Raw genomic sequence first — 25,422 nt, 5'->3', positions numbered from 1 at the left:
AAAGTGTCACACTCTAATCAGCTAAACACCTGCAAAGGGTTCCTGAGCCTTTAAATGGTCTCTCAGTTTGGTTCAGTTGAATTCACAATCATGGGGAAGACTGCTGACCTGACAGTTGTGCAGAAAACCATCATTGACACCCTCCACAAGGAGGGAAAGCCTCAAAAGGTAATTGCAAAAGAAGTTGGATGTTCTCAAAGTGCTGTATCAAAGCACATTAATAGAAAGTTAAGTGGAAGGGAAAAGTGTGGAAGAAAAAGGTGCACAAGCAGCAGGGATGACCGTAGCCTGCAGAGGATTGTCAGGAAAAGGCCATTCAAATGTGTGGGGAGCTTCACAAGGAGTGGACTGAGGCTGGAGTTACTGCATCAAGAGCCACCACACACAGACGGGTCCTGGACATGGGCTTCAAATGTCAAACGTCTTACCTGGGCTAAAGAAAAAAAGAACTGGTCTGTTGCTCAGTGGTCCAAAGTCCTCTTTTCTGATGAGAGCAAATTTTGCATCTCATTTGGAAACCAAGGTCCCAGAGTCTGGAGGAAGAATGGAGAGGCACACAATCCAAGATGCTTGAAGTCCAGTGTGAAGTTTCCACAGTCTGTGTTGGTTTGGGGAGCCATGTCATCGGCTGGTGTTGGTCCACTGTGCTTTATTATGTCCAGAGTCAATGCAGCCGTCTACCGGGACATTTTAGAGCACTTCATGCTTCCTTCAGCAGACAAGCTTTATGGAGATGCTGACTTCATTTTCCAGCAGGACTTGGCACCAAAAGTACACTGACACTGACACTTGACACTGCCAAAAGTACCAAAACCTGGTTCAATGACCATGGTATTACTGTGCTTGATTGGCCAGCAAACTCGCCTGACCTGAACCCCATAGAGAATCTATGGGGCATTGCTAAGAGAAAGATGAGAGACATGAGACCAAACAATGCAGAAGAGCTGAAGGCCGCTATTGAAGCATCTTGGTCTTCCATAACACCTCAGCAGTGCCACAGGCTGATAGCATCCATGCCACGCCGCATTGAGGCAGTAATTAATGCAAAAGGGGCCCAAACCAAGTACTGAGTACATATGCATGATTATACTTTTCAGAGGGCCGACATTTCTGTATTTAAAATCCTTTTTCTTTATTGATTTCATGTAATATTCTAATTTTCTGAGATTCTGAATTTGGGGTTTTCATAAGCTGTAAGCCATAATCATCAAAATTATATCAAATAAAGGCTTGAAATATCTTACTTTGCTTGTAATGAGTCTATATAATATATTAGTTTCACCTTTTAAGTTGAATTACTGAAATTAATGAACTTTTGCACGATATTCTAATTTTTCGAGTTTCACCTGTATTTTATTAAGCAGCCACATACCCTCAAACGTATGGAAGCATATGGGTAGCAATATTCAATTTGACATTTAATATGCAAAATGACAATGCAATATGTAAAATGGCAATGCATTCTGTATTTAAATTTACATTTTACATTACCATTCTAGCAACGTTTGGTGCAAAATGAAAATGAAATTACATAATTTACATTTGCCATTTCATACACTCGTTTTAATATGCATTATTGAAACGCTTTATAAGTTGCAAAATTAAAATGAAAATGTATTACAGAAATGATTAGATATGTGTAACATGTTCAAGCAAAAACTGTGGCAAAATGATCATTCAAATGTTATTTTTCATAATTGCATTTACACTCACAGTCAAGACACTTGCGATTGCTTTTTCATTAAATGTCCCGCAATGAATGTAGCAAAATTCAATGTGCACATTGAAAATGCATTCGAGCCGATCACGCCCCTGCCCGCCCCTCCGCCCTGTCAATCACTGCATCAAGGCGGGGCTCGGCAACAGGTAAACGTAACATGTTATGGCTATGTTACGTGTTTTGAGCTTACAGTCTATGGTTTTGAGGTGTTGGAAAAATGGCGGCGGCAGAGCTAATATGAGCGTTAAATTCACTAGCAGATGAAGTGGAGCGTGAACAGAGAAACGGTAGTATTTCCGAAGATTATTACGAGTATGTAGGTGATAGAACCAGTACGTTGTTGGAACGTCTGGGAGAATTTTCTGCCTTATCAGGCGCCGACACCCGTTTGGCTGCTGACCTCTTAAAGGTGGTGGAAGAACAATTGTATTCGGAGAGGCCTAGGGGAGTGGGGAGACCAGCAGCCGTGGAGATCCCTGGCGAGGCCATAGAGAGGTATCTTATGTATGGGTTAAAAGTTAAAGATATCGCGGCCTTGTATGGAGTTAGTCGATGGACGGTACATCTAACATTGTCTTGTGTATGAATCTTGCTCCATACACGTGTCCTCAAAGTCATACTCAAATTTAATGCTAAAGATCGGCTTTCTTTGATGGACACCATTTCTATCCCATATGTACAGTTGCAATCAAAATTATTCAACCCCATGGCCTGGAGGTCATTTTACTGCCAAGAACACAATTTTATGAAAAAATTCAACAAAGGCATCAGTAAACTATTATAGAAAGTTTTTTAATACACATTTGAGTGATTCTGAGAATGTAAAGCAGAATAATTTATTCTTTATAACCTCTTTACAAACGCTGCCTGTAAGTGCTTAGAAGGATCTGTCACCTCTCTACTGCAATCTTGGCCCATTTCTTGCTTGAAAAAGCTTCCAAATCACTGATAATCTTTGGCATTCACGTTATCCCTGCTTTCTTCAAATTCCACTAAAACTTTTCAATGAGATTTAAATCTGAATAATAATAACGTTACTACATTTAAAAAACAAAACTGCCTTTTTTTTTAAATTAAAATACCCATGGTAGAATTCGGGAGTAAACAGAGATTATGGCCTTGAGGCATTTGTATAAAATCATTAAAATATATTTAAGTTGTTGTTTACTTCAGTCCACACTGCTGCATTCGTCGATGTACTGTCCATCGACTAACTCCATACAAGGCCGCGATATCTTTAACTTTTAACCCATACATAAGATACCCCTCTATGGCCTCGCCAGGGATCTCCACGGCTGCTGGTCTCCCCACTCCCCTAGGCCTCTCCGAATACAATTGTTCTTCCACCACCTTTAAGAGGTCAGCAGCCAAACGGGTGTCGGCGCCTGATAAGGCAGAAAATTCTCCCAGACGTTCCAACAACGTACTGGTTCTATCACCTACATACTCGTAATAATCTTCGAAATACTACCGTTTCTCTGTTCACGCTCCACTTCATCTGCTAGTGAATTTAACGCTCGTATTAGCTCTGCCGCCGCCATTTTTCCAACACCTCAAAACCATAGACTGTAAGCTCAAAACACGTAACATAGCCATAACATGTTATGTTTACCTGTTGCCGAGCACCGCTTTGATGCAGTGATTGACAGGGCGGGAGGGGCGGGCAGGGGCGTGATCGGCTCGAATGCATTTTCAATGTGCACATTGAATTTTGCTACATTCATTGCGGGACATTTAATGAAAAAGCAATCGCAAGTGTCTTGACTGTGAGTGTAAATGCAATTAAGAAAAATAACATTTGAATGATCATTTTGCCACAGTTTTTGCTTGAACATGTTACACATATCTAATCATTTCTGTAATACATTTTCATTTTAATTTTGCAACTTATAAAGCGTTTCAATAATGCATATTAAAACGAGTGTATGAAATAGCAAATGTAAATTATGTAATTTCATTTTCATTTTTGCACCAAACATTGCTAGAATGGTAATGTAAAATGTAAATTTAAATACAGAATGCATTGCCATTTTACATATTGCATTGTCATTTTGCATATTAAATGTCAAATTGAATATTGCTACCCATATGCTTCCATACAAACGTGCTAATGTTAAAGAGTTTCATGCAGTGAATCTGCATGTCAGCATTATTATACTGAACTCAGCTGTTAGGTTCACCCTTTAACACTAGAGGGGGCTGTATCTATAAATCAAAACAGTTTTACCTGCTGTCAACTCTGGATAGCTCAGAGGATTTCACATTCTTTCTCTGAAAAGGAAATAACCTCTTATTAATGACAATTTATAATATCTATATAGTATTCTTTAAAATAAACATCTTACATATTGAATTATGAATGTCCTTACCACTCTAATTTTTGCTGTGTCCTCTTTAAATGCATAAACATCCCTGAGGAAACCAAAGATAAAATATAATTCAATTATTTACAACAACCATTTTTCTATTTAAATAGCTCTATTTAAAGGTTTGGAGTCAGTAAAATGCAGTACTCATTCTCCTGAAATGCACTCTTGGATGTGTCATGTGTTTTGAGCAAGCCTGAATTCTTGGAAGATTTCTCCTGTAACATCAAGCAGAAAAAAACATTCTTAAGAAATCACAACATTTGTACAATTTCGTCTAAAATTCTACATTACAATTATGACTAAATTATGAGTTGACTTACACTGTATGATGGTAACCAGCTCTTATTGAACAGATATCTGAAATTAAGAAGAGCATATAAGGTGCGATTGCATGCAAGTATCAGGGTCAGAAATTAGCAGGGCTTTGGGCATAAATGCCCCTAAACTTCTTCTGTGTTTTATTTCTAAAATCTGATATATGTCTTTATATTCTATTCTAGGCATAAATATTCTGGCATAAAACATAAGATATAATTACTCTGTTAGAGAATTTATGTTAATATACTGATTTAATTTAAGTATTTTACAACTTTGTTAATTATTACAAATTATATACCCTCATAAAGGTAAAGAATGCCCCTGAAAATCAAATCTATGGGGCAAATATTGACTCTTAATGTAAAAGTTAATTTCTGACACTGGTAAAGACAAAGGAAAAAGTCACCTGTTTGTAGGTGCAATGTTAAATTGGGCCCCTGGCTCAGGGGATGCAGCTTTGGTACTTTTCTTGTAATGATTGGATATCATCTTCACCATACTCTCCGTTGCATTTTCCATCTTCAGAAGAATGACAACAAAGGTATGGTTTAACTTAATGAGCCTTTATATTTTATTTTTAAGGTTTTTACACATTTACTTAAACAAGAGAGAAGACAGGAATTCATGGGGAAATGTGAAGGGAAGAGGGATCAGGACTTGATACAGGTCTGACTTAAACCTGCCTCACCCACATGTTGAATGTTTTTTATTAACCACAGAAAAATAATCCAACTAAAATAGTCTCACATTGTTTTTATTGGTGTCTGAAGCCTTGTCCTGAACTGTGTGGGTCTGCAGTCTCTGCTGTGTAGGTCTAGCAGGCATGGACCTCACTGACATCTTGACTTTCTCCTTCCCCTGACCTGCAGCTCTGGGCACTAGTGAGGAGCCTCTCCGCTCTGGGGCTCGCTGGGGTGCATGGCCATCTGTACCCTGTTGCTCCCTCAGCACATCCTCAAGTCTCTGAGTGAGTTGGGTGTGCATCTGCTTCTGGGTCAGGAATCTGAATCCATGCTGGGCCGGGGACAGACGCTGAGGAGGGGGATGAGAGCTACCATCTGGAGATTGGTAACACAGAATTCAAGGTTACACAAAGCAACATCTGATTCATTTACTAAAAAATATCAGTACTCTAATATAAAACACTTGCAGATCACTAATAAATCTAATATAATATATTTAAAAACATAGTGCCCAACATATGTAACTTATAACTTATATATAATTTAGGTTAGTTTTTAGCTAACAATTACCATAATTTCCGGACTATAAGCCGCAACTTTTTTCCCACGCTTTGAACCTCGCGGCTTATACAATGACGCGGCTAATATATGGATTTTTCCCGCTTTCAAATTTTATAAAAAAAAAAAAAAAACATTCTGTGACGTGCTCAGTTTTTTGGCAGCGTGAAGCTTTCATTAGACCAATGAAATTGCCGAACGGGTTAAGGTCAAAACAACTTTTTTTGTTTACTGTTTAGATTAAATCGAGCGCGCTCAAACTTGAAAAGGAAATAGAGCTGCTGCACGGGAGCTTGGTCTTAATGAGTCGATGATAAGATGTTGGAAACAGCAGCATGATGAATTGACTCAGTGCAAAAAGACAACTAAATCTGAGGCTATTCAACTCCGACACCGAAGGAGATGACTTCAGTGGTTTCATGTGCACAAGAGGAGGAAGATAGTGACCAATTACTTTCTTGGTAGGCTACTGTTTACTGCAAATGTTTTATTACAAGCCGTGTGTGGCAGCGGGGGCGTGGTCAAGCGCCCGTCCGGGAGAGAAAAGCTGTAAGGGCGCTTACACCTGCGCTACATTATGTCTAACACCGGTGTCTAATTTCAAGTGCCCTGCTTCACGTGTCCTTCTTGGGAAAACTGTCACACGGGCACCAGTGTGACAGTTTTCAGCAGGGCACTTGACGTTCCAGGTAAGGCTTTTAATGGCCACAGCAATGTTTACAATCAATTTTATAAAGTTTCTCAATTCTTCTATGCGCCAACACTAGACTGACGTGTGTCACTCTCTCAGCTCTGTGGTTGCTGCCTTTTTATGCTGCTCTCCCCATGCTTACTGAAATTAGACACCGGTGTTAGACATAATTTAGCTCAAGTGTAAGCGCCCTTACCGCTTTTCTCTCCCGGACGGGCGCTTGACCACGCCCCAGCTGCCACACTGTGTTTCGTTAAAGCCTATTTATTTTTGTTACAAGCCGTGTTTCGTTAAAGCCTGAGTAAAGTTCATTTGTTTCAATGTACCGGTAGGCACCTGCGGCTTATAGACAGGTGCGGCTTATTTATGTTTAAAATAATATTTTATTTAAAAATCAGTGGGTGCGGCTTATATTCAGGTGCGCTCAATAGTCCGGAAATTACGGTAGGTTAGTCACAGCCTAATGCACACAGACAATGGTAAGATCTGCCTAAAATTGCCAGTTCCAAACTGATTGGCTTCTTAGCAACTTTCCAAAATCAGGGTGCACAGATTTTATCAGTCTGCCAAAAATCAGTTGTGTTTATAAGGTTCTAGGATGAAGCAAGGAAGTACTAGGCTTCTGAGGAAGAACTAGTTGCAGGTTTAATGTCATAAAATCTAAGGTTATAATGATTGAAACATATTACATACTAATTGGCTTAGATATCTTTATTTCACTTACATTTATTCATATAGCACTCACTCACCTGATATAAAACTGTTCTTAGAGCAGTTCTTCTGCAAGGCGACCAGTGATCCAGATACAGAGATTCTCCTTTTGCTGGAGTTTAAGCTCCAGAGACCTGGTGAACTGAAAAGATGCACATGCATTTCCACAGAGAATCCTCCTTATAAATACATATTATTCTTCTAAACTGTTTTAAGGAACTGAGCAACTGTAACCGAATTGGCAACTGAAATGCACTCACAAGGAGTATCCCTTTTTCACAGCAGGTTGAGTGTCTGGGACTATGCTGTTATCTGTCAAATAAAGAAATAAAAATAAGTTAACAACATTAAAATATAAATTATCAGCAGTGGAATTTTGCTTGTATGCTACATATAAATATATATAAATAATAGTACAATACCAAATGTTTCCTCTTCTTGTTCTTTGTCAGCTTGCACCATCTTTACCACTTTGTCCACAGTAATGTGCTGCAAAAAATGTAAATAAAAAATAAATAATATATATATATTGACAGGGTTAGACATCCGTATAAGTGAGAAGCAAAGAGAAGGTTGCGTAAACAAAAACATAAATGAAACAAATTCTAAAAAATATTGAACTAATATTTTTTACATGTAAATTTTAATACCTTGCGGTACTTCTCTGCTTTAGCCTTGCCTTTCTGAATCCGCTGTTGGTCCAAATTCTGAGCAGCAGGGGTAGACAAACAAGACACACAAGTTTCACTGTGTTTACCAATACAAAGGGAACCATGTATGCTAGTGGCTTTATTAGGTTAACTGTGTTTGATACACCATTTCTTTTTTTTTTTTTTGTCTACTGTACATCAGTGTAAACTTGTTTTAAGTGGATAATGGCAAACAGCTAGCAAGAAAACAGTATCTGAGACTTGTGTCTACCGAGATTGTACCTGTGCTTGAATTTCATTGGCCTGCTTTTGTTTGGTCTCACAGTGAACACTTAGTGAAGACACATTGGAAGATGTTTTGGACATCATGAGCTCTCTAAGCTGAAACTCTTGCTTCTTCTCTGAAGAACTCATCATCTGAAGAGCTGGTTTCACCTTTGGCACTGACACTGAGGTATGACCAAAATAACAGCATCGGCTGTTACAGCAAGGTAACAACATTTTGCGTAAAAAAATAAAATACAATTTATGCCACAAGTTACAGTGTGTCACATTGACCTCACTACAGGGACACTGTTAATCACAAGCTTCCATTGTAAGTTCATTACTATTAGTGTGATTTTGTCTGTTTTAACAAACCAAGAGATGTCTGGGAGTCAAAATTATTGTACGTGATAATCACAGAGCTTGACAGAACCCAGAGAGTTCTTTTAAAGTTCTTGTTAAACAGTGCTGAGAATTTGGTAGCATTTAAAGCATTTTGTAAGCCAAAATATTTACTAAATATTTTAACAATATAAAACAAAAAAGGGGCAGGAGTAGAACTTAGTGAATGACAGCTTTTCAATCCTGGAGAAATGTGGAGAGCATTTCTGCAGGCACAGATTCTTTACCGATTAACATGCAACCCTGCATTCACATGCATGTACGTTGTATTTTGGCTTCAATGTGACAAGGAGGAGGGCGGGGGACACACGGCCAGCCCAGAAGCAGACTAATCAACTGGGAAGAAGATGTGCCGGAGGCGGCAGATTGAGAGAGAGAGATGCACGCGTCCGCGCTGTGAGTGTGTTTATGTTTGTTTTAAGTTTATGTCTGTCATTAAAAAGTTTACATTGACTGTTCTGCCGGGATGTGCTGTCGCGGAGTCCTCGCCACTGCTGTCTGCCAAAAGAGCAGCCGTGGCCATCTGCCAAGGGATGCAGGGGTCGCTGCCGCCAGAGGGCCAGTGAGCCAGTTTTCTCTCTCTCTCTGTCACTCCGCCTCACCCCTTCCCTCACCCCTTGTCCCTCCCAGGGCTCCAGAAAGGTAGGGAAGACCTGCCAGCTGGCACGGCCGGAAGGGCAACACCCCCCCTCCAGGAAGAGAGGGGAGTGCATCATGCTGGGGGTTTCCTCGGCCTGAGTCAGGCGATGGAGGAGTGCGATGAGGAGGGTGGGTCCGGGCCTTGAGGACACATGGCCAGCCCTAAATCGGGCTAATCAGCCAGGAAGGGGATAAAGACAGGCCGGAGGCACCAGTTTGAGAGAGAGACGCACGTGGCCGAGCTGCATGTGTTTGTGTCCGTCTTAAGTTTTATGTTGTTTTGAGGTTTAACTTTTTAAGTTGAGTTTTACATTAAACCTTTATGTTGACTGTTCAGCCGCTTCCTGCCTCCTCCTTGCCCATCCTTTAACTGTTACAGCAACATATAATTTAAATTAAACAGACTAAATACAGTTCACAACACTTAAGACTGTCATTTAAGTATTAAACATCTGATGCACCGAGTCACGTGACACAAAAGCATGGGGTCAATTTCCATGAAGCGCTTCTACGGACACAGAACCAACAAAAGTGCCTCTGGTAAAAAAGTTTGTTTATTGAAACCTGTTTGGATGTAAAGATTAGCATCTTTAGTTCCATTTGATTTGCCACTTTAAAAAATTTGTTTACTTTTTGCCCATCAGCACCACATGAAGCCAATGAAATGGCATCTACTACCCAGTGGGAAAGCCTCTGTTTGGAGACAGAGTTTCCTTTCCGCTGTCCCCCAAAGCATACAAAGAGCCGCTCAGAGTGTCTAAATCTCTGCGTGCGGTCCTGATAGGTACGCAAAGCACGTACCGGCACAGCAACGATGGGGCTGGGTCTGCCTCCTCCCAGGACAGCGCTTTCAGGTTCACTACCTGGTCTCTAAAGGGAGTGGTAGGAACCTTGGGCACGTAGCCCGGTCACGGTCTTTGGATCACATGAGTGTCTGCCAGAGCATGCCCTGCCCCTGAGAAAGAAGGCCCTTCCTCAGGGGAATTCACCGAGGGGCTGTCGCGAGGAGTACAAGGTCCGAGAACCAGGCCCGGTTGGGCCAATATGGAGCCACTAGTGTGACTTGCTCCTCATCCTCCCTGACCTTGCACAGCACCTGTGCAAGAAGGCTCACTGGGGGAAATGCGTACTTGCGCAGCCCCGCTGTGTGCCAGCGCGTCTGCCCCGAGGGGAGCCTCTGTCTGTAATGTCTCCAACAATAACCAACAATCCTAGAAACATTATAAACTATTTGATTAAAAGAATCTGACTTACTATAGCTTGGAATTATTAAAAATGTCACAACTTATCACAACATTTTTAGGAAAAATGTATATAAATATATATACACTCACCTAAAGGATTATTAGGAACACCATACTAATACTGTGTTTGACCCCCTTTCGCCTTCAGAACTGCCTTAATTCTACGTGGCATTGATTCAACAAGGTGCTGAAAGCATTCTTTAGAAATGTTGGCCCATATTGATAGGATAGCATCTTGCAGTTGATGGGAGATTTGTGGGATGCACATCCAGGGCACGAAGCTCCCGTTCCACCACATCCCAAAGATGCTCTATTGGGTTGAGATCTGGTGACTGTGGGGGCCATTTTAGTACAGTGAACTCATTGTCATGTTCAAGAAACCAATTTGAAATGATTCGAGCTTTGTGACATGGTGCATTATCCTGCTGGAAGTAGCCATCAGAGGATGGGTACATGGTGGCCAGAAAGGGATGGACATGGTCAGAAACAATGCTCAGGTAGGCCGTGGCATTTAAACGATGCCCAATTGGCACTAAGGGGAATAAAGTGTGCCAAGAAAACATCCCCCACACCATTACACCACCACCACCAGCCTGCACAGTGGTAACAAGGCATGATGTATCCATGTTCTCATTCTGTTTATGCCAAATTCTGACTCTACCATCTGAATGTCTCCACAGAAATCGAGACTCATAAGACCAGGCAACATTTTTCCAGTCTTCAACTGTCCAATTTTGGTGAGCTCTTGCAAATTGTAGCCTCTTTTTCCTATTTGTAGTGGAGATGAGTGGTACCCATGGGGTCTTCTGCTGTTGTAGCCCATCCGCCTCAAGGTTGTGCGTGTTGTGGCTTCACAAATGCTTTGCTGCATACCTCGGTTGTAACGAGTGGTTATTTCAGGCAAAGTTGCTCTTCTATCAGCTTGAATCAGTCGGCCCATTCTCCTCTGACCTCTAGCATCAACAAGGCATTTTCAGCCCACAGGACTGCCGCATACTGGATGTTTTTCCTTTTCACACCATTCTTTGTAAACCCTAGAAATGGTTGTGCGTGAAAATCCCAGTAACTGAGCAGATTGTGAAATACTCAGACCGGCCCGTCTGGCAGCAACAACCATGCCACGCTCAAAATTGCTTAAATCACCTTTCTTTCCCATTCTGACATTCAGTTTGGAGTTCAGGAGATTGTCTTGACCAGGACCACACCCCTAAATGCATTGAAGCAACTGCCATGTGATTGGTTGATTAGATAATTGCATTAATGAGAAATTGAACAGGTGTTCCTAATAATCCTTTAGGTGAGTGTATATATATATATATATATATATATATATATATATATATATATATAGCTTGTTTATTAGGTGCTACTACTTACAAATCAAAAAGGGCAATGGAAAAGGGAAAAGGAAAATGCACACAGCAGCCACACTTGGGTCACAGGAGGTTAAAGTAAAAACTAATGGACCTACCTGCCGGCAACACACAGCTGGAGGAACAACTGCCCTGTTTACGCCCCACACTGCCTGAGATGTACATGCAAGACTCAGATACCTTCATCTTTATAGGGGTTACCATCTAAGAAAATAAAAAGAGATTTGCTCTCTTAGCTCTATCAATAGAAGGACAAGAGTCTCCTGACCACTACACCTACTTATGGTGCGATCACATACAACACGAAGAGAGCGTTTCACATGGCGCGATTACATACAAAGTCAATGTAAAGATGCAAATACACACGAATTTGCACCGGGTGGCGTGAATGAAGCAAATGACTTGACTCAAACGTGTGAAATTTTCCAACTCAAGCGAGAAATTTGCATGCCACGTTGTCGCGAAAGCATTGAGATTGTCCGGATGTCACTGACGTAGTAGCAGAAGAAATCTGGAAAAATGGATGTAAAATTGTTGTAGCATTGTGCGGGCACCTGGAATTGTATGACACAACGTCATAAATGTACAGAGACCGGTCAAAAATAGACATCGCTTGGAGGAATGTGAACGAGGAAGTTGGACTACCTGGTAAGTTCTGAAAATATGCACGTCTACATGATTCCAGCTATTGGTTGTACTTTACTATGAACCAAGTTGTAGAAGCCCCTCCTCCTGTCCTTTTCCGAATACTCACAGGTTACTTGCACAAACACGAGTTTAAACACAAATTTAAAATCCAGCAGTCAAGAAAATTTTCTTCCATTGAATGTGAATGCACCATTATGATGCTATTAACTCGTACACACAAAGCTGTAATGACAATGCGTGCCGCAATATCCCATCTGTTAGAAGCTTCAAGGGAAACAGACTTCATGATAATGACACCAGGGTTAATTATACAGGTCAGGTAAATTTAACACATGGATAAGATAACAAACAAGCATTATAATAATTTAGCACCGCAGCCAAGATATTTATCATTTAGAGATTTAAAAATTTTTAATAAAAGGAAACATTAACTGATGAAATAGAAAACAGAAAATAACTTTAATCCCACAAGAAGGTTTATTAATTAACTAATGGCTAGATGGGGAGCAATATTCAGCTTTGACAATAATGTTATCAATTAAAAACTTTCACAAAATATCATAAAAGATCTATAACTCATGTTTTTGCTTTCAGCATATGGTAGAGAATGGGAAATGGTCTTGCCTGTTGTTGGAGATTGTTTGTATCTGGTGCTGGATGTGTGAGAGACTGGCAAGGAATTCCAAGCCTCAAAGATGATGTGTTTCTTCCATCAGTGCGCTGAGAGGGGGATGCCTGGCTTTCAGGGACAAGAACCTGTTTAACAAAAAATTCCATGCTATTAAACCCATACCTATTAGCTATGAATGTAAATCTGGAATACCGTTATTCACTGCACCTTGAGCCTGACTCACCTGTGAACTGTCCTGTGAACTAAGGTTGACCTGAATAGGTGTTTTTGCAACAGAAGGAGGCTTCCTAACAGACTTCTGACAATGCAATGAGGTATAAAAACATGACTATTAACATGTTGTTGTCTTCAATGCAGAGACAGATGCATAAAAGGAGTGATTACACATTTAAAGGGGTCATGAATTGGAAAATCAAACTTGCCACGATATCTTGACATATAAGAGATCATAGCACTATAAAAACATACTGTAAATTTCAGAATTGAAAACTTTATTGAATCCAAGGTGCCATAATGGCTTGTTCTCTACTTCCTCCTCACTAATATGTCATAGTGAGGTATTGCATCAGCACAGGCCAGCCTCTGCATCTGCAAAAGATCAACGACTACTTTATCTTCAACACTGCCCACCAGTCTTGTGGTTAGAGCGGTGAAATTATTTTTGTAGCAAAAGGAGGTGTCACGATGGCCACGAAGATGTCAAGACCTTGTGCAGTGCCAGGTTGTGGGAAAATAGATTTCTTGCATTTGTTTCCCAAGGATCATAACATTTAGAAAGAGTGGCTGACATTGATTTTTAATAAATCCCGAATCGGTAAGAACGTGTTTGTTTGCTCGCTTAATTTTACTGATAATTATTTTACAAACAAGACATAGTTTGAAGCAGGCTTTGCAGAGAGATGTAAATGAAAAGTTGATGCAGTGCCAACTATATTGTACCCAACAATGATGTCGCAACAAATGAGTGTGAGTATCCATGTTAATTGTTTTGCTTCGTATGTTACAGACTGTTAATGTACTATACTACACTAGAGTATTTGATTTGATCCTAGTGATTTTAGACACTCGTGTATTAGTTTTAATGCACAGGGATCTCTGAGCAGCATATATTTTCTTGTTCTGTGGGCATGATGGCACAATTGCCACATATGCACCTAAAGAGTATTGATATCAATATATTTAGACAATCTCTTTCCTTTTTAATGAAAACATGGCTCAATGTAATGAACAACGTATGCGTTTGTCACTACACTGAATATATGATGAAAGATGATTATATGACGAATGACAGTGCGACAAACACCGATTAATGTATCCTGTATACGTTTACATTTTGCACGGTAAGTGCATCCTTTCAGTTATACATTTATTTGGTCCTGTCATGCGTTACTCAGCATTTGTAAAACGCGGAAATGTTTAAACTGTTGGAAAATGCCCCAACTATGTAACAAGATACACACCGTTGTGTTGCATCTTGGTTTAAACAACAATAAAAGTAATACCTATCACACAAATAGACAATTAAATTACAGTGATTACTTACCACGCTGTCAGAGATTGCAGTATCCGTGGTGTTTGTGGAGGGGGTTAATTTTCTTCAAATTCGGGATCAGAATCTGACTAAAACATGTATGGATGAATTCTTCCGGTTGTCATTTTTTTAACCATTCGAAGATTTCAAAACAAACCCACATGCGCGTAATGGTGGGGGTGTTTACACTTATCCACATGCAAAGATGTTACTCAATCACAGCAGTGGGCATTTACACTGAAGTCTTCAAGAACACACACCCCAAAAAACGTCTCGGGTTATGACTATAACCCTTGTTCCCTGAGAAGGGAACTCGCACTGCGTCGTTGAAAACGACTCTTTGGGGAACGCTCCTTAGCGTGCGCCTCTGAAGTATGAATGAAACTATTCCAATCTTGATTGGTGTTGCGTCATGACGTAACATGTGACGGCATAACCGGATGCATAAAAGTGACGCCGGCACACACACACATTAGCCTAGCGATGAAGCAAGCCGCTCTCAGGCCTTGAGGGGCGTGGCAGGACGACGCAGTGTCTCGTTCCCTTCTCAGGGAACAAGGGTTATAGTCATAACCTGAGACGTTCCCTTCCGAGGGAACTCGCACTGCATCGTTGAAAACGACTCTTTGGGGAACGAATGCCCACTAGGCCACGCACCGAAAAAAGGCCTGCCCTAGGGTGAAACTGAACTCAGGCACTCAGCTAGGACGAGAGCACACGTGCACCAGGCGTACTAGGGAGGTGCAGACTATAAAACCTGATGAAAGTGTGCAGGGTAGCCCAACCGGCTGCCTCACAGATCTCCTGGAGGGGTACTCCCGATAAGAGAGCCCTAGAGGACGCCATGCCTCTAGTTGAATGAGCCCTTATGGCCAAAGGTGAAGGCAGATTGCGCACCTTGTAGGCCGAGATAATAGCCTGAACAATCCAATTACTAATGGTTTGTTTCGAGGCAGGGAGCCCCTTCTTAGGTGACCCAAAACACACTAACAGTTGGTCCGACCTCCTCCAAGAAGAGGACCTCTCGAGGTAAACGCTCAAAGCTCTGACAGGGCAGAGCAAATGGAGCCTCTCTTCTTCTGCCGACACATGAGGTGGAGGATGAAATGCCTGCAGGACCGTAGACCATGCCGTGTTAGACGGCACCTTAGGCACATAGCCAGGTCTCGGGTGCAAAATGGCTTTAACTCCGCCAGGGGCAAACTCCAAGCAAGCTGGCGTCACTGCCAGGGCTTGAAGATCACCCACCCTCTTTAGAGAGGTAATAGCTAAGAGAAAAGCCATCTTGAACCATCTTGGTCCTTGGGCGAAGCCGACTGAAGGGGTTCGAAGGGGGCCAGGGATAACCCTTCGAGAACCACCGGCAGGTCCCAGGTTGCCGGTCTCATCCTCCATGTACCACGGAGAAAACGAATGACCAGCTGGTGCGTCCCCAGAGGCCCATCACTCAGTGGTGCATGGAACGCCGAAATGGCAGCCACGTACACCTTAAGTGTGGAAGGGGAGAGACCCGCAGAGAAACGATTTTGAAGAAACTCCAGAACTGAAGCCACCGGGCAGTTAACTGGATCTAATTCATGTTCTCTAAACCAAGTGGAGAACACATTCCACTTGAGGCCATATAATCTCCTAGTAGACGGAGCCCTAGAGCTAAGTATGGTTTCAACCACCCCCGCTCTCGAGGCTGGTCTCGGGTGTTTTTAGAGCACTGTTCTCGACTTCCTGAAGCGAGAGACCGGCAGGATTTAGTCGATACGGCGCTTGTGACCACAATTGATGCTTGTTTTTTTATTTTTTGACACGAACGGCACGGTGTGCGTTCGCTGGAAATTGATGTGGCCCGAAGCGTCAGAGACGGCGGGAAACCGACACCGATTCCCTGAGGACTCCGCTGCGAGAACAACCTCGGTTGCTCTGCAGCGGGGGACAGCCCTCGAGGTTCTACCACACGGTTAGGACCTCTTTCCGAAGCCCTCCTAGCCTTAAGGACGTCCCTCAGGTCACCCCTCTGGCTGGAGGGCTTCGCTGGGAGCGTTCCTCTGTTGCCAAGCTCCGGAGGAGGGCTCTAGAGGAACGCTCTCCTTTGCTCTGCGCGGTGCGAGGAGCTGACTGATGGCTGGGGCTGATCTACTTGCCCCATCCTACTTAATTTAGACGCTGCTTACGGGGAGGAACTGTTTAAATGCCGCAGATTGTTTCCTCGCCTCCTGAAACCTGTCGACGACCGATGTCACGCCGTCGCCGAACAAGCCAGAGGGCGAGAGCGGAGCATCAAGTAAAAAAGATTTATCTTTTTCTTTTATCCCTGATAAATTCAGCCACAGATGTCTCTCCGTGGCCACCATAGCTGCCATAGAGCGGCCAATAGCGCGGGCCGTCTCTTTAGTGGCCCGGAGAGACAGATCTGTGGCTCTACGCAATTCTGCGACATCTTCAGGAGTTGGCCCCTCCCCCTCGTCTAAATCTTTCAGGAGGTCAGCCTGGTACGCCTGCAAAATCGCCATAGAATGCAGGCATGAACCAGCCCGACCTGCCGCCATGTAAGCCCTGCTTATTAAAGCAGATGTATCTCTGCAGGGCTTACTAGGCAGCGCCGGGGTTTTAAGGGAAGATGCCGACTCAGGAGAGAGGTAACCAGCTAAAGCCTCCTCCACACCAGGCATCTTCCCATAGCCCATATCCCGTGCCCCCAAAACATCGCTGTAATCAACCACACTGGGGCTGGAGACACGGGACGAATGGGGTTTATCCCACGATCTCGAGATCTCTTTGTGGAGATCGGGGAAAAACGGCAAACCCCGGCGCTAAGGTTGTGATCTGTGCCGCAGGAAACGCTCGTCTAACTTGCTTTCAGCTTGCGTTCCCTGCTCATTTTGTGGCCAGCTGATACTAAGTCTGGCCACGGCACGCGTCACAACCTCAATCAGCTCCTCATAAGCTTGGCCGAAAACTGGCGTGCTTGGCTCACGGTCGTCCGCATCGATGCTGAGCATATCCACTTCCTCAGAAGCAGAGAGCTCAAGCATCGGGACCTGATCATGGACAGAAGAAGCCGCGACGTGGGCTTCTGCACCACTCACAGTAGGCTCGGGATCCTCAAACGAGGAATGAGAAAGTGCCGCAGCAGTCTCATTCTCATCTGCGAGATCCCGCTGCGAACCCCACGATCTCAATCGCTGCGCTGCCTCAACAGACGCGGGACCAGAACCGTGGGGAACGCGAGCCTGACCATGCTCATCGAAGCACGCCAACCGGGAGCGCAGCACTCTCAAAGGTAGTGCTTCACAGTCTTCACAGGCAGTTCCCTCGAGAGCTGCCTGTGCATGCTGCACTCCCAAACAGTTCACACACAAAACGTGCGTGTCCCTACCCGTAATGAAACGAGGGCAGGGGTGCACGCACTTCTTGAACTGTTCAGTGGCCATAATATTTTAGACAAACAACACCAAATAAGACGAACAATTTCAACATAGAGCGCTTGCTGAAGAGCGAAAGCTGATGTGTGTGTGTGCCGGCGTCACTTTTATGCATCCGGTTATGCCGTCACATGTTACGTCATGACGCAACACCAATCAAGATTGGAATAGTTTCATTCATACTTCAGAGGCGCACGCTAAGGAGCGTTCCCCAAAGAGTCGTTTTCAACGACGCAGTGCGAGTTCCCTCGGAAGGGAACTTAGCATTTGAATCAGAGGCAAAAAAACTGGATAGAAAATGACCAATTATTCCTAAATTTTGATTACTTATAATGAAAAATTACACATACATTATAAGTGGACCTCAAGAAATATTATAAAATAAAATAAAAATCCAATTCATGACACCTTTAATACAGCTGTTTCCTTCTCTTTAGCAGATTTAATAAGCAGTTTAAGCAAATTACAAGATCCTAATGACCACATAATAACATGCATTTAATCAGCATGTCGTCATGTTAAACCATTAATTAAATTTTAGGCTGATTACTTGGGTACCAAGCTATAAAAATAAACTACATTTAAAGGCTTCACTGAAGACTATCTCATCAATATTAGATTGCTCTTTATTTTATTGCTTATTGCCTTGTAAGTATAACCTAAGTCACTTTGAGATGTGCATTTATGGGTGATCACATCCAATGAGCTTTTAAAATAACATCAGCATAAAAAGGTCACATTACTCACCCTGTTTTTAGCCTGACCATACACTTTCTCAGTGGCCTGCAGGATGTCTAGAGAAGAGCTGAATTTAATGGTGACTATGGAGCCCTCTAAGTTGCCAGTGCTGACTAACTCATTCAAAGTAAGAAGAAGAACCTTCCTCCCATTCTCCACTGTAAAGGAATATATGTGCAAAACACATCAAATGTGTGTTTTGTATATAACTTAAAAGTAATCCTGACCACAGAATAAACCTGTATTAATCAACACTACAAATGTAATTTATCAGAATCATCAGATGTTGATTGTATTTGTGGATATGATCTCAGAGGGGAGGCAACATTGACTGAATTACCTTCCACTGTGTAACTGTGAACCTCACTTTCAGATATACAAAGAGTGTCCCACTGGCCATCCTGAAAGGAAAAAGAGACACAATTCTAACAATCTCAATTAGCTCCATTCTGTTTCATTACTTCACATTGTTAAATATCTATGTGTAACTAAATATCTTTAAGAAGAGGCAAATTTTATTAAATGAGCCTGCAAAATAAGAGTTGAAGCATAATTATGTTCATAGTTTCTTATTATTTTCTATAATTATATTTCAAGGTCTCCAAATGATAGATAGCTTGTTAGACTGAAAAAGTAAAGATCCAATACCTGGGCATCCTTATCATTCACAGAAAAGTAAAAAGAAATGCTCTGACTTCCTTGGTTAAAATCAATCCAAAACGCTTCAAGGTTCTCGTCCACTGGCATGAGCAGCTGTAAATATTACAGTTGCCATTCAATGACTGCATTTGGTTCAAACTACACAAAATGTATTGTAGAGAGAGTATACTGTATATTCCAATAATTATTCTTGCTACCATTATTATGTAAAAACAAACCTCATATTTGTCCAAAAATGCTTCCAGACAAGGGTAGGAGTACACACTGTAAGAAGATATATCTCAATATGTTAAACAATTTTGAAAAAAAAAGAAGTGAAAACTGGCAAAAGAGGTTGGGGACGCACCTTCTCCCTTCTCCTTGCATTCCATTTACCATATTTAGAAACTTCCTGCAGTCCTGTCACAAAAACAGAACAAACACATACAAAAACATACTCTAAAATATAATTTACAACCAAAAAATTAATTTAAAAAAACTTATTTCATGTGAGGGCCATATTCACAGTCTCAAATTCAGAATCCTTGATCTTCTTGAAAGCAGTGGACACAAATGTCATGGAAAACCAGCAGTCAGCTAATTCATTCCTCTGAGTTGGTGAAGTCATTCTGCAGAGAGCCTCCATCAAAGACACCTGCAGGTCATAATCTTAACAGTAGCAGATATGTAGTTACAGTCAAAGTATTTCCTGAGACAAGCTTTCAAATAATATATATATATATATATATATATATACATACACACACACACACAAAGGTACATTTCTGCCTAAAAGACTTACATGTAAAAGCTTAAATGAAGTTACAAGCGTAAGAAAATTACATGCCCACAGAACGTTTTAAGCGTAACAGTTGCAAGTGTAAGAAAAAAAAAGATTTGCAATATTTTAATGCTCTGCATAAGTGTAATTCATATGTTGTGAATATGTAACTTCATATTAACACAACCTAATTTTGATCTTTATTCTTCTGACAGTTTTTTTCATCTAAATATGGCCAAAATCAGTGTCATGAACACCAAAACTGATTGACAGCATAGAACAGTCTGCATGTGTAAAAATAAACTATTGCAAACATTTAAATGACACTACATTTGTGACAAAAATATTTTCCAGAAATAATCTGATTTATATTGTTCCATCTTCCCTTTTGTTGCACTCACACTTTTGGCATGACTTTACCTGCTTCTTGTAACCAATCAAATGAGGCTTTCATTGACCAGTATACTTTACTTCTTCATATGGCTCAGCACCATTCATCTGGCAGAATGGTGTATTTCTCTCCTCTTAAATATAAAACTTAAATATGAATACACGGTCTTTAATTGTGTGTGTAAAGTTTAGCCAACAGCAGATCCGTTTTGCTGTGCACATGCAAACTTTTTTACACTTCCAGTTCGATTTACAATTTCACAAATCTTACTCTGTGCATACAAATCTTTTAGCAGGCATGAAAACTGGTCAGGGGTAAAAAAGGTGAGAAGGATACGCCAGAAAAAAATCCAATCCAATCAACTTTATTTATATAGCACATTTTAGAAAAAACAACAAGGTTTCCAAAGTGCTGCACAAAGAATAAATAGAAAATATAATAACACATAAAATATGGGGGCCATTTTAATGTGTGGAGGCAAATTCCACAAAACACACAGCGAGTTTTATTTTTTATTTTTCGCCTGAACCAGTCTTTCAAGGGCCCGTTTTCTCCGTTTAGCAGCATGTCTCAGCCTTGCACTCTTCTTCTCTTCAGCTGCCTGTTTTTTGAGATTCTGAGCACTACTGGATCCTTTGCAGCCACAGTTGAGTCTCTTTTCAGACTGCAGCTGCTGGCGTTTGTTAGTGGTTCCTGCTGAACGGATGTTCTTGCAGAGTGTGCGATCCACCTCCTCATATTTGACATCATCTCGTCTGAAGAACTCGACTGCCGTCTTCTCCCTGGATTGGAGGGTGTACTTGAAGGTCTGAATGGCTATTGAATGTTAAACATTATGGGTAACTATACTTTCTTATGGAGTTTGCCTAGTACCATAATAGCGCACATAAAAATCAGGCACGTGAGCATAAACGAGCGCACAGAACCGTATCCATGGGTGTAAAACCGTCCTCGCGAGGGAGCATTTCTGCTCCGGGCGCACACAGAACAGTATCTGGAGCACAATTCTGCTCCGGGCGCACACAGAACAGTATCTGGAGCGCATTTCTGCTCCGGGCGCACACAGAACAGTATCTGGAGCACAATTCTGCTCCGGGCGCACACAGAACAGTATCTGGAGCGCTTTTCTGCTCCTTGTGCATGCGGCTGTGACGAGTGCTTTTTCAGACATATTATGAGGGGAAAAAACATTGTCTTATATTCGGACCAGTAAGGTACAATACAATTATTATATTAAAATCTGTATCTTTCTGGCCATGATCGTTTAAAACGTATAAAGTGCATTATTAATTTATCAGCATCGTATTCAACAATGTAAAACGGAGGTCAGGCTCATTTCTGTAAAAGCTAGCAGATAGGAGCTTGCTCCTGCTTGCATTAACTTACATGTTGTATAGATAACGTGCAACAAGAGAAAGACACCGACACGTTTTATCTTGTTGTTGACGTTAGCCTACATTACATCCAGGTTGCTGCCACTCATCTCCATAAATGAACAATTAGCTTAACAAAAATTATTGGTTAATAACAGTGGGTTAAATAATGAAATTGGCAACATCACTGTTAACAGGACAGTTAATATTGTAAGCTAACTTACTTACCTCAGGCTTGCGTTCCGACGTGCAGTTCGTTCGGCAGTGAGTCCAGTTGTCAGATTCGTGGTTTAGCAGACTTTGAAAAAAAACCCTGCCCTACTCTAAATCGGATTGGCTGTCAGGTTTCGGCATTAAGAGTGATGATTGGTTAGGCAGAGCCTAAAGTTGTGAAGTTTATGGTAACTGCAGATATAGCAGGTAAATGCTGAACACGACCCCCCCATCGGATCTGCACAAATCACGTAGGTGACCCATTTTGGTTTCAAAACTATGAATTTCGCCGAAAGGTGAGGAGTTTTCATGCCTGTTTTAGGCACTAATTTGCCTTCACACTCATAGCCATTATAATTTGTTTTAATCTATGCTGTATAAATAAGTATATTCATTCAAATAGATTTACTTACCTCCACCTTGTATGATTCGACTGGCCACATCATTCCTGATTAAATAAAAAACAAGAGCACAGACCACAGATTTAAAATACAGGCATATAAGCCTACATGTATCTCTTGAGGAACTTTACTGAATAAACTCCTCCACAGAAAGAAAGAGGGGGACTGATGAAGTAGAGTTTAGTGCTCAAGAAACATAGCAATAAGACCTTCAAGACACTAGGGAGCTATCACACATCATCATCCTAAAGTACATACATCACAGATGAGGCCTCCTGAGTTGACAAGATCTTCTTTTTTTTCAGCTCTATGGGGATCTTTCCCAGAATTGCATTAAGTTTCCTTGACGCCTGTCATTTAGAGTAAACAATAATCATTCATACATTCCCTTAATTAATCCAGTCTTCTATTTCTGGAAGAGTCTTGCCAAAGCTGCAAACATGGCTACAGCTTAAGGCTTGGAATGAGTTTGCAATATAGTCAAAATAATTTCTTCCATGCATATCAGTGGTGACTGAAGCAAGGAAAACTATTGAAAGTATGTCTTACCTCCTTCTGGATCATGATGTTAATTTGGCCATTAGAGGCCAGTTTACCAATGTGACTGAGTAGAAATTCAGTCACGGCATATGTACCTGAGGGAATATATGGATCAAACTAAATCTCATATTTGTCTCTATCAGGGTTAGCCAATGTATTTTCAACATTAACATTTGAAACAAGTCACTCACCTTCTTTACAACTTTCATGAACAACCTGAAAAGAGGACATTTAATATACAGATCAGATCATAGAGCAGAATATTATTATTTGCTGAGAGGATCTGTCTCTAAGACTTTCTATTTCTAGAATGGCTAGATTTTATGGTTTGGCCTTTAAACAAGACTTCAGTACAATACTGTATATACACACAAATGCAACACTTTGGATTGAGGTTTTCCAACTTTTGTTAGAGGAATGTTCCAGGATCAATACAAGTTAAATTACCTTTCATTTAATGATATGTTTACTTTTACCAACAAAACTGTGCAATTACTAACCATAAGTGCATCAAAGAGGTCCTCAGCCAACTTTATCAGCATCTCATTCCTTGATGATCCTGTCTCCATCCACAGCTTTCTGGCTCTCTCAAACCACTGTACCATGTAAAAAAAAATGTCAAGCCATGAATACATTATTGTGTCTCACCAGAAAACAAAGACACTACAGATGCAACGATTATGCACTCATCTTTTTAACAAGTCCTTGGGCTATCATCACAGATATTCCCCCACCCCCTGGAAAGACCATCATTTCGCCATATTTGTGTAGAATTGTAAGCACCAGACAAGCATTGTCCACATTTCCAAGATCAAGTTCCTGCAAGAACAAAGAACAATACATACAAATGCAGAACTTCATACAATTAAAACGGATAGTTCAACCAATAATGAAAATTCGCTTATCATTTACTCATCCTCATACCATCTCAGATGTGTATGACTTTCTGTCTTCTGCAGAACACAAACGCAGCTTTTTGGATAAATAACTCAGCTCTGTAGGTCCATTCAATGCAAGTGAATGATGATCAATACTTTGAAGCTCCAAAAAACATAGAAAGGCAGCATAAAAGTAATCTATACAACTCCAGTGGTTTAATCGATGTCTTCTGAAGCGATCTAATTGATTTTGGGTGAGAACAGACCAAAATATATCTCCATCTTGCCATTGCAGTCTCTAGGCATGATCATGATTTCAAGTTTGATTATACTTTCTAGTGCTTCAACGCATGCAGGCACTAGACGGCACTATGAAGTGTTATCAAGCTTGAAATCATGAATGCAAAGGAGGCTGCAGATGTCAAGATTTATAGTGCAAAATTAGTTATATTTTGGTCTGTTCTCACCCAAAATTGATTAGATTGCTTTAAAAGACATGGATTAAAGAACTGGAGTTTTATGGATTACTATTATGCTGCCTTAATGTGCTTTTTGGAGCCTCAAAGTTTTGGTCACCATTCACATGCATTGTATGAGCATACAGAACTGATATATTTTTCTAAAAATCTTAATTTGTGTTCTGCAGAAGAAAGAAAGTCATACACATCTGGGATGGCATGGCAAGGTGAGTAAATGAGAAAATTTCTGGGTGAACAACCCCGTCTTGTATTAATAACATGTTAAACATTAAACAACCAACCCTGATGAAGAGCTTGTCTAGTTTGGTGATGAATTGTTTGGAACACTGGAAAGTGGTTTCTTCCTTGCTTTCATTTTGTAAGAACTTCTCAAGACCCTGAAAATTATTGCACTTGAGAGCCTCATTCACCAGTTTCTCCACCTAGTTAATGCAAAATAAAGTGAACTACATGGTATTGCGAATAAAAAGCATCACATATCATTACAGGAGACAAAAACATTTACAAATGGGACAAAGCAGATGTTACATCATGGGTGTCATTCTTACCTGGTGGCCCTGCAAAGGTGCCATGATCCACAGAGATGACCTGTTGTAAATTTGGAAGACATTAAAGTGTGAACTCTTATCTCAGAAGCACATAGCTCCACATTTTACCACAAAAATAAATAAATAATAATAATATGACGTGTTTAATATAAGCACTTCACTTCATTTTTGTTGTGGATAGACATGAATATTCATTTATTAAATAAAGCAAATGTGTAATTTGTGTTAACAGCTTTCCTCATCTGCAGTTACAATATTGTTGTTTGATCATGTCGCAATAACTCAAAATAATACAATCAACGTGAAGATTAATGTTGTAAGATACGTATTTCTTCAATACAATGAATACATCTAGCTAGTTTGGCCTTTTGGCTAAGTGTTCAGATCTTACCTCAGAGTTTGATTGACGGTTCAGTGGACTTAAGGATGAACTTTCACATCATTTTAATATTAACAAACAATATATAGTAAATATGGATAGTTCAAATCAAATTAGGAGAATTAAATATTTAGATAGCGTTTTTTAGCAGGCTATTTTGAGTTCTATAAAAACACTCTGTCGTGTGTGACGACGGTTGAATTGAACGGTTGCG

General features: G+C 40.9%; 1 protein-coding gene across 1 annotated transcript in view; it reads right to left on the bottom strand.

Moving 5' to 3' along the window:
• sycp2 (synaptonemal complex protein 2) overlaps window positions 1-24,853 on the bottom strand; it is a 41,648-nt gene extending 16,795 nt beyond the window's left edge. Inside the window, exons 1-29 of the mRNA XM_052090865.1 lie at window positions 24,830-24,853; window positions 24,563-24,703; window positions 23,672-23,743; window positions 23,425-23,520; window positions 23,116-23,140; window positions 22,934-23,019; window positions 22,643-22,734; window positions 22,397-22,431; window positions 20,980-21,213; window positions 19,752-19,894; window positions 19,593-19,645; window positions 19,465-19,510; window positions 19,235-19,339; window positions 18,927-18,987; window positions 18,596-18,744; window positions 13,125-13,199; window positions 12,895-13,026; window positions 11,721-11,826; window positions 7,983-8,149; window positions 7,701-7,757; window positions 7,473-7,539; window positions 7,311-7,362; window positions 7,089-7,192; window positions 5,155-5,465; window positions 4,814-4,926; window positions 4,410-4,446; window positions 4,234-4,304; window positions 4,090-4,132; window positions 3,948-3,991 (exon numbers count right to left, since the gene is read on the bottom strand). Of these exons, the coding sequence (XP_051946825.1) occupies window positions 3,948-3,991; window positions 4,090-4,132; window positions 4,234-4,304; window positions 4,410-4,446; window positions 4,814-4,926; window positions 5,155-5,465; window positions 7,089-7,192; window positions 7,311-7,362; window positions 7,473-7,539; window positions 7,701-7,757; window positions 7,983-8,149; window positions 11,721-11,826; window positions 12,895-13,026; window positions 13,125-13,199; window positions 18,596-18,744; window positions 18,927-18,987; window positions 19,235-19,339; window positions 19,465-19,510; window positions 19,593-19,645; window positions 19,752-19,894; window positions 20,980-21,213; window positions 22,397-22,431; window positions 22,643-22,734; window positions 22,934-23,019; window positions 23,116-23,140; window positions 23,425-23,520; window positions 23,672-23,743; window positions 24,563-24,703; window positions 24,830-24,853 (2,741 nt within the window). The remainder of the gene's footprint in view (window positions 1-3,947; window positions 3,992-4,089; window positions 4,133-4,233; window positions 4,305-4,409; window positions 4,447-4,813; window positions 4,927-5,154; window positions 5,466-7,088; window positions 7,193-7,310; window positions 7,363-7,472; window positions 7,540-7,700; window positions 7,758-7,982; window positions 8,150-11,720; window positions 11,827-12,894; window positions 13,027-13,124; window positions 13,200-18,595; window positions 18,745-18,926; window positions 18,988-19,234; window positions 19,340-19,464; window positions 19,511-19,592; window positions 19,646-19,751; window positions 19,895-20,979; window positions 21,214-22,396; window positions 22,432-22,642; window positions 22,735-22,933; window positions 23,020-23,115; window positions 23,141-23,424; window positions 23,521-23,671; window positions 23,744-24,562; window positions 24,704-24,829) is intronic.
• Between the last annotated feature and the right edge of the window lie 569 nt (window positions 24,854-25,422).

The sequence above is a fragment of the Xyrauchen texanus genome, chromosome 25, assembly GCF_025860055.1.
Source record: "Xyrauchen texanus isolate HMW12.3.18 chromosome 25, RBS_HiC_50CHRs, whole genome shotgun sequence".
NCBI classification, from domain to species: domain Eukaryota; kingdom Metazoa; phylum Chordata; class Actinopteri; order Cypriniformes; family Catostomidae; genus Xyrauchen; species Xyrauchen texanus.
The sequence above is the reverse complement of the archived record's forward strand: the minus strand, read 5'-3'. Positions and strand labels throughout refer to the sequence as shown.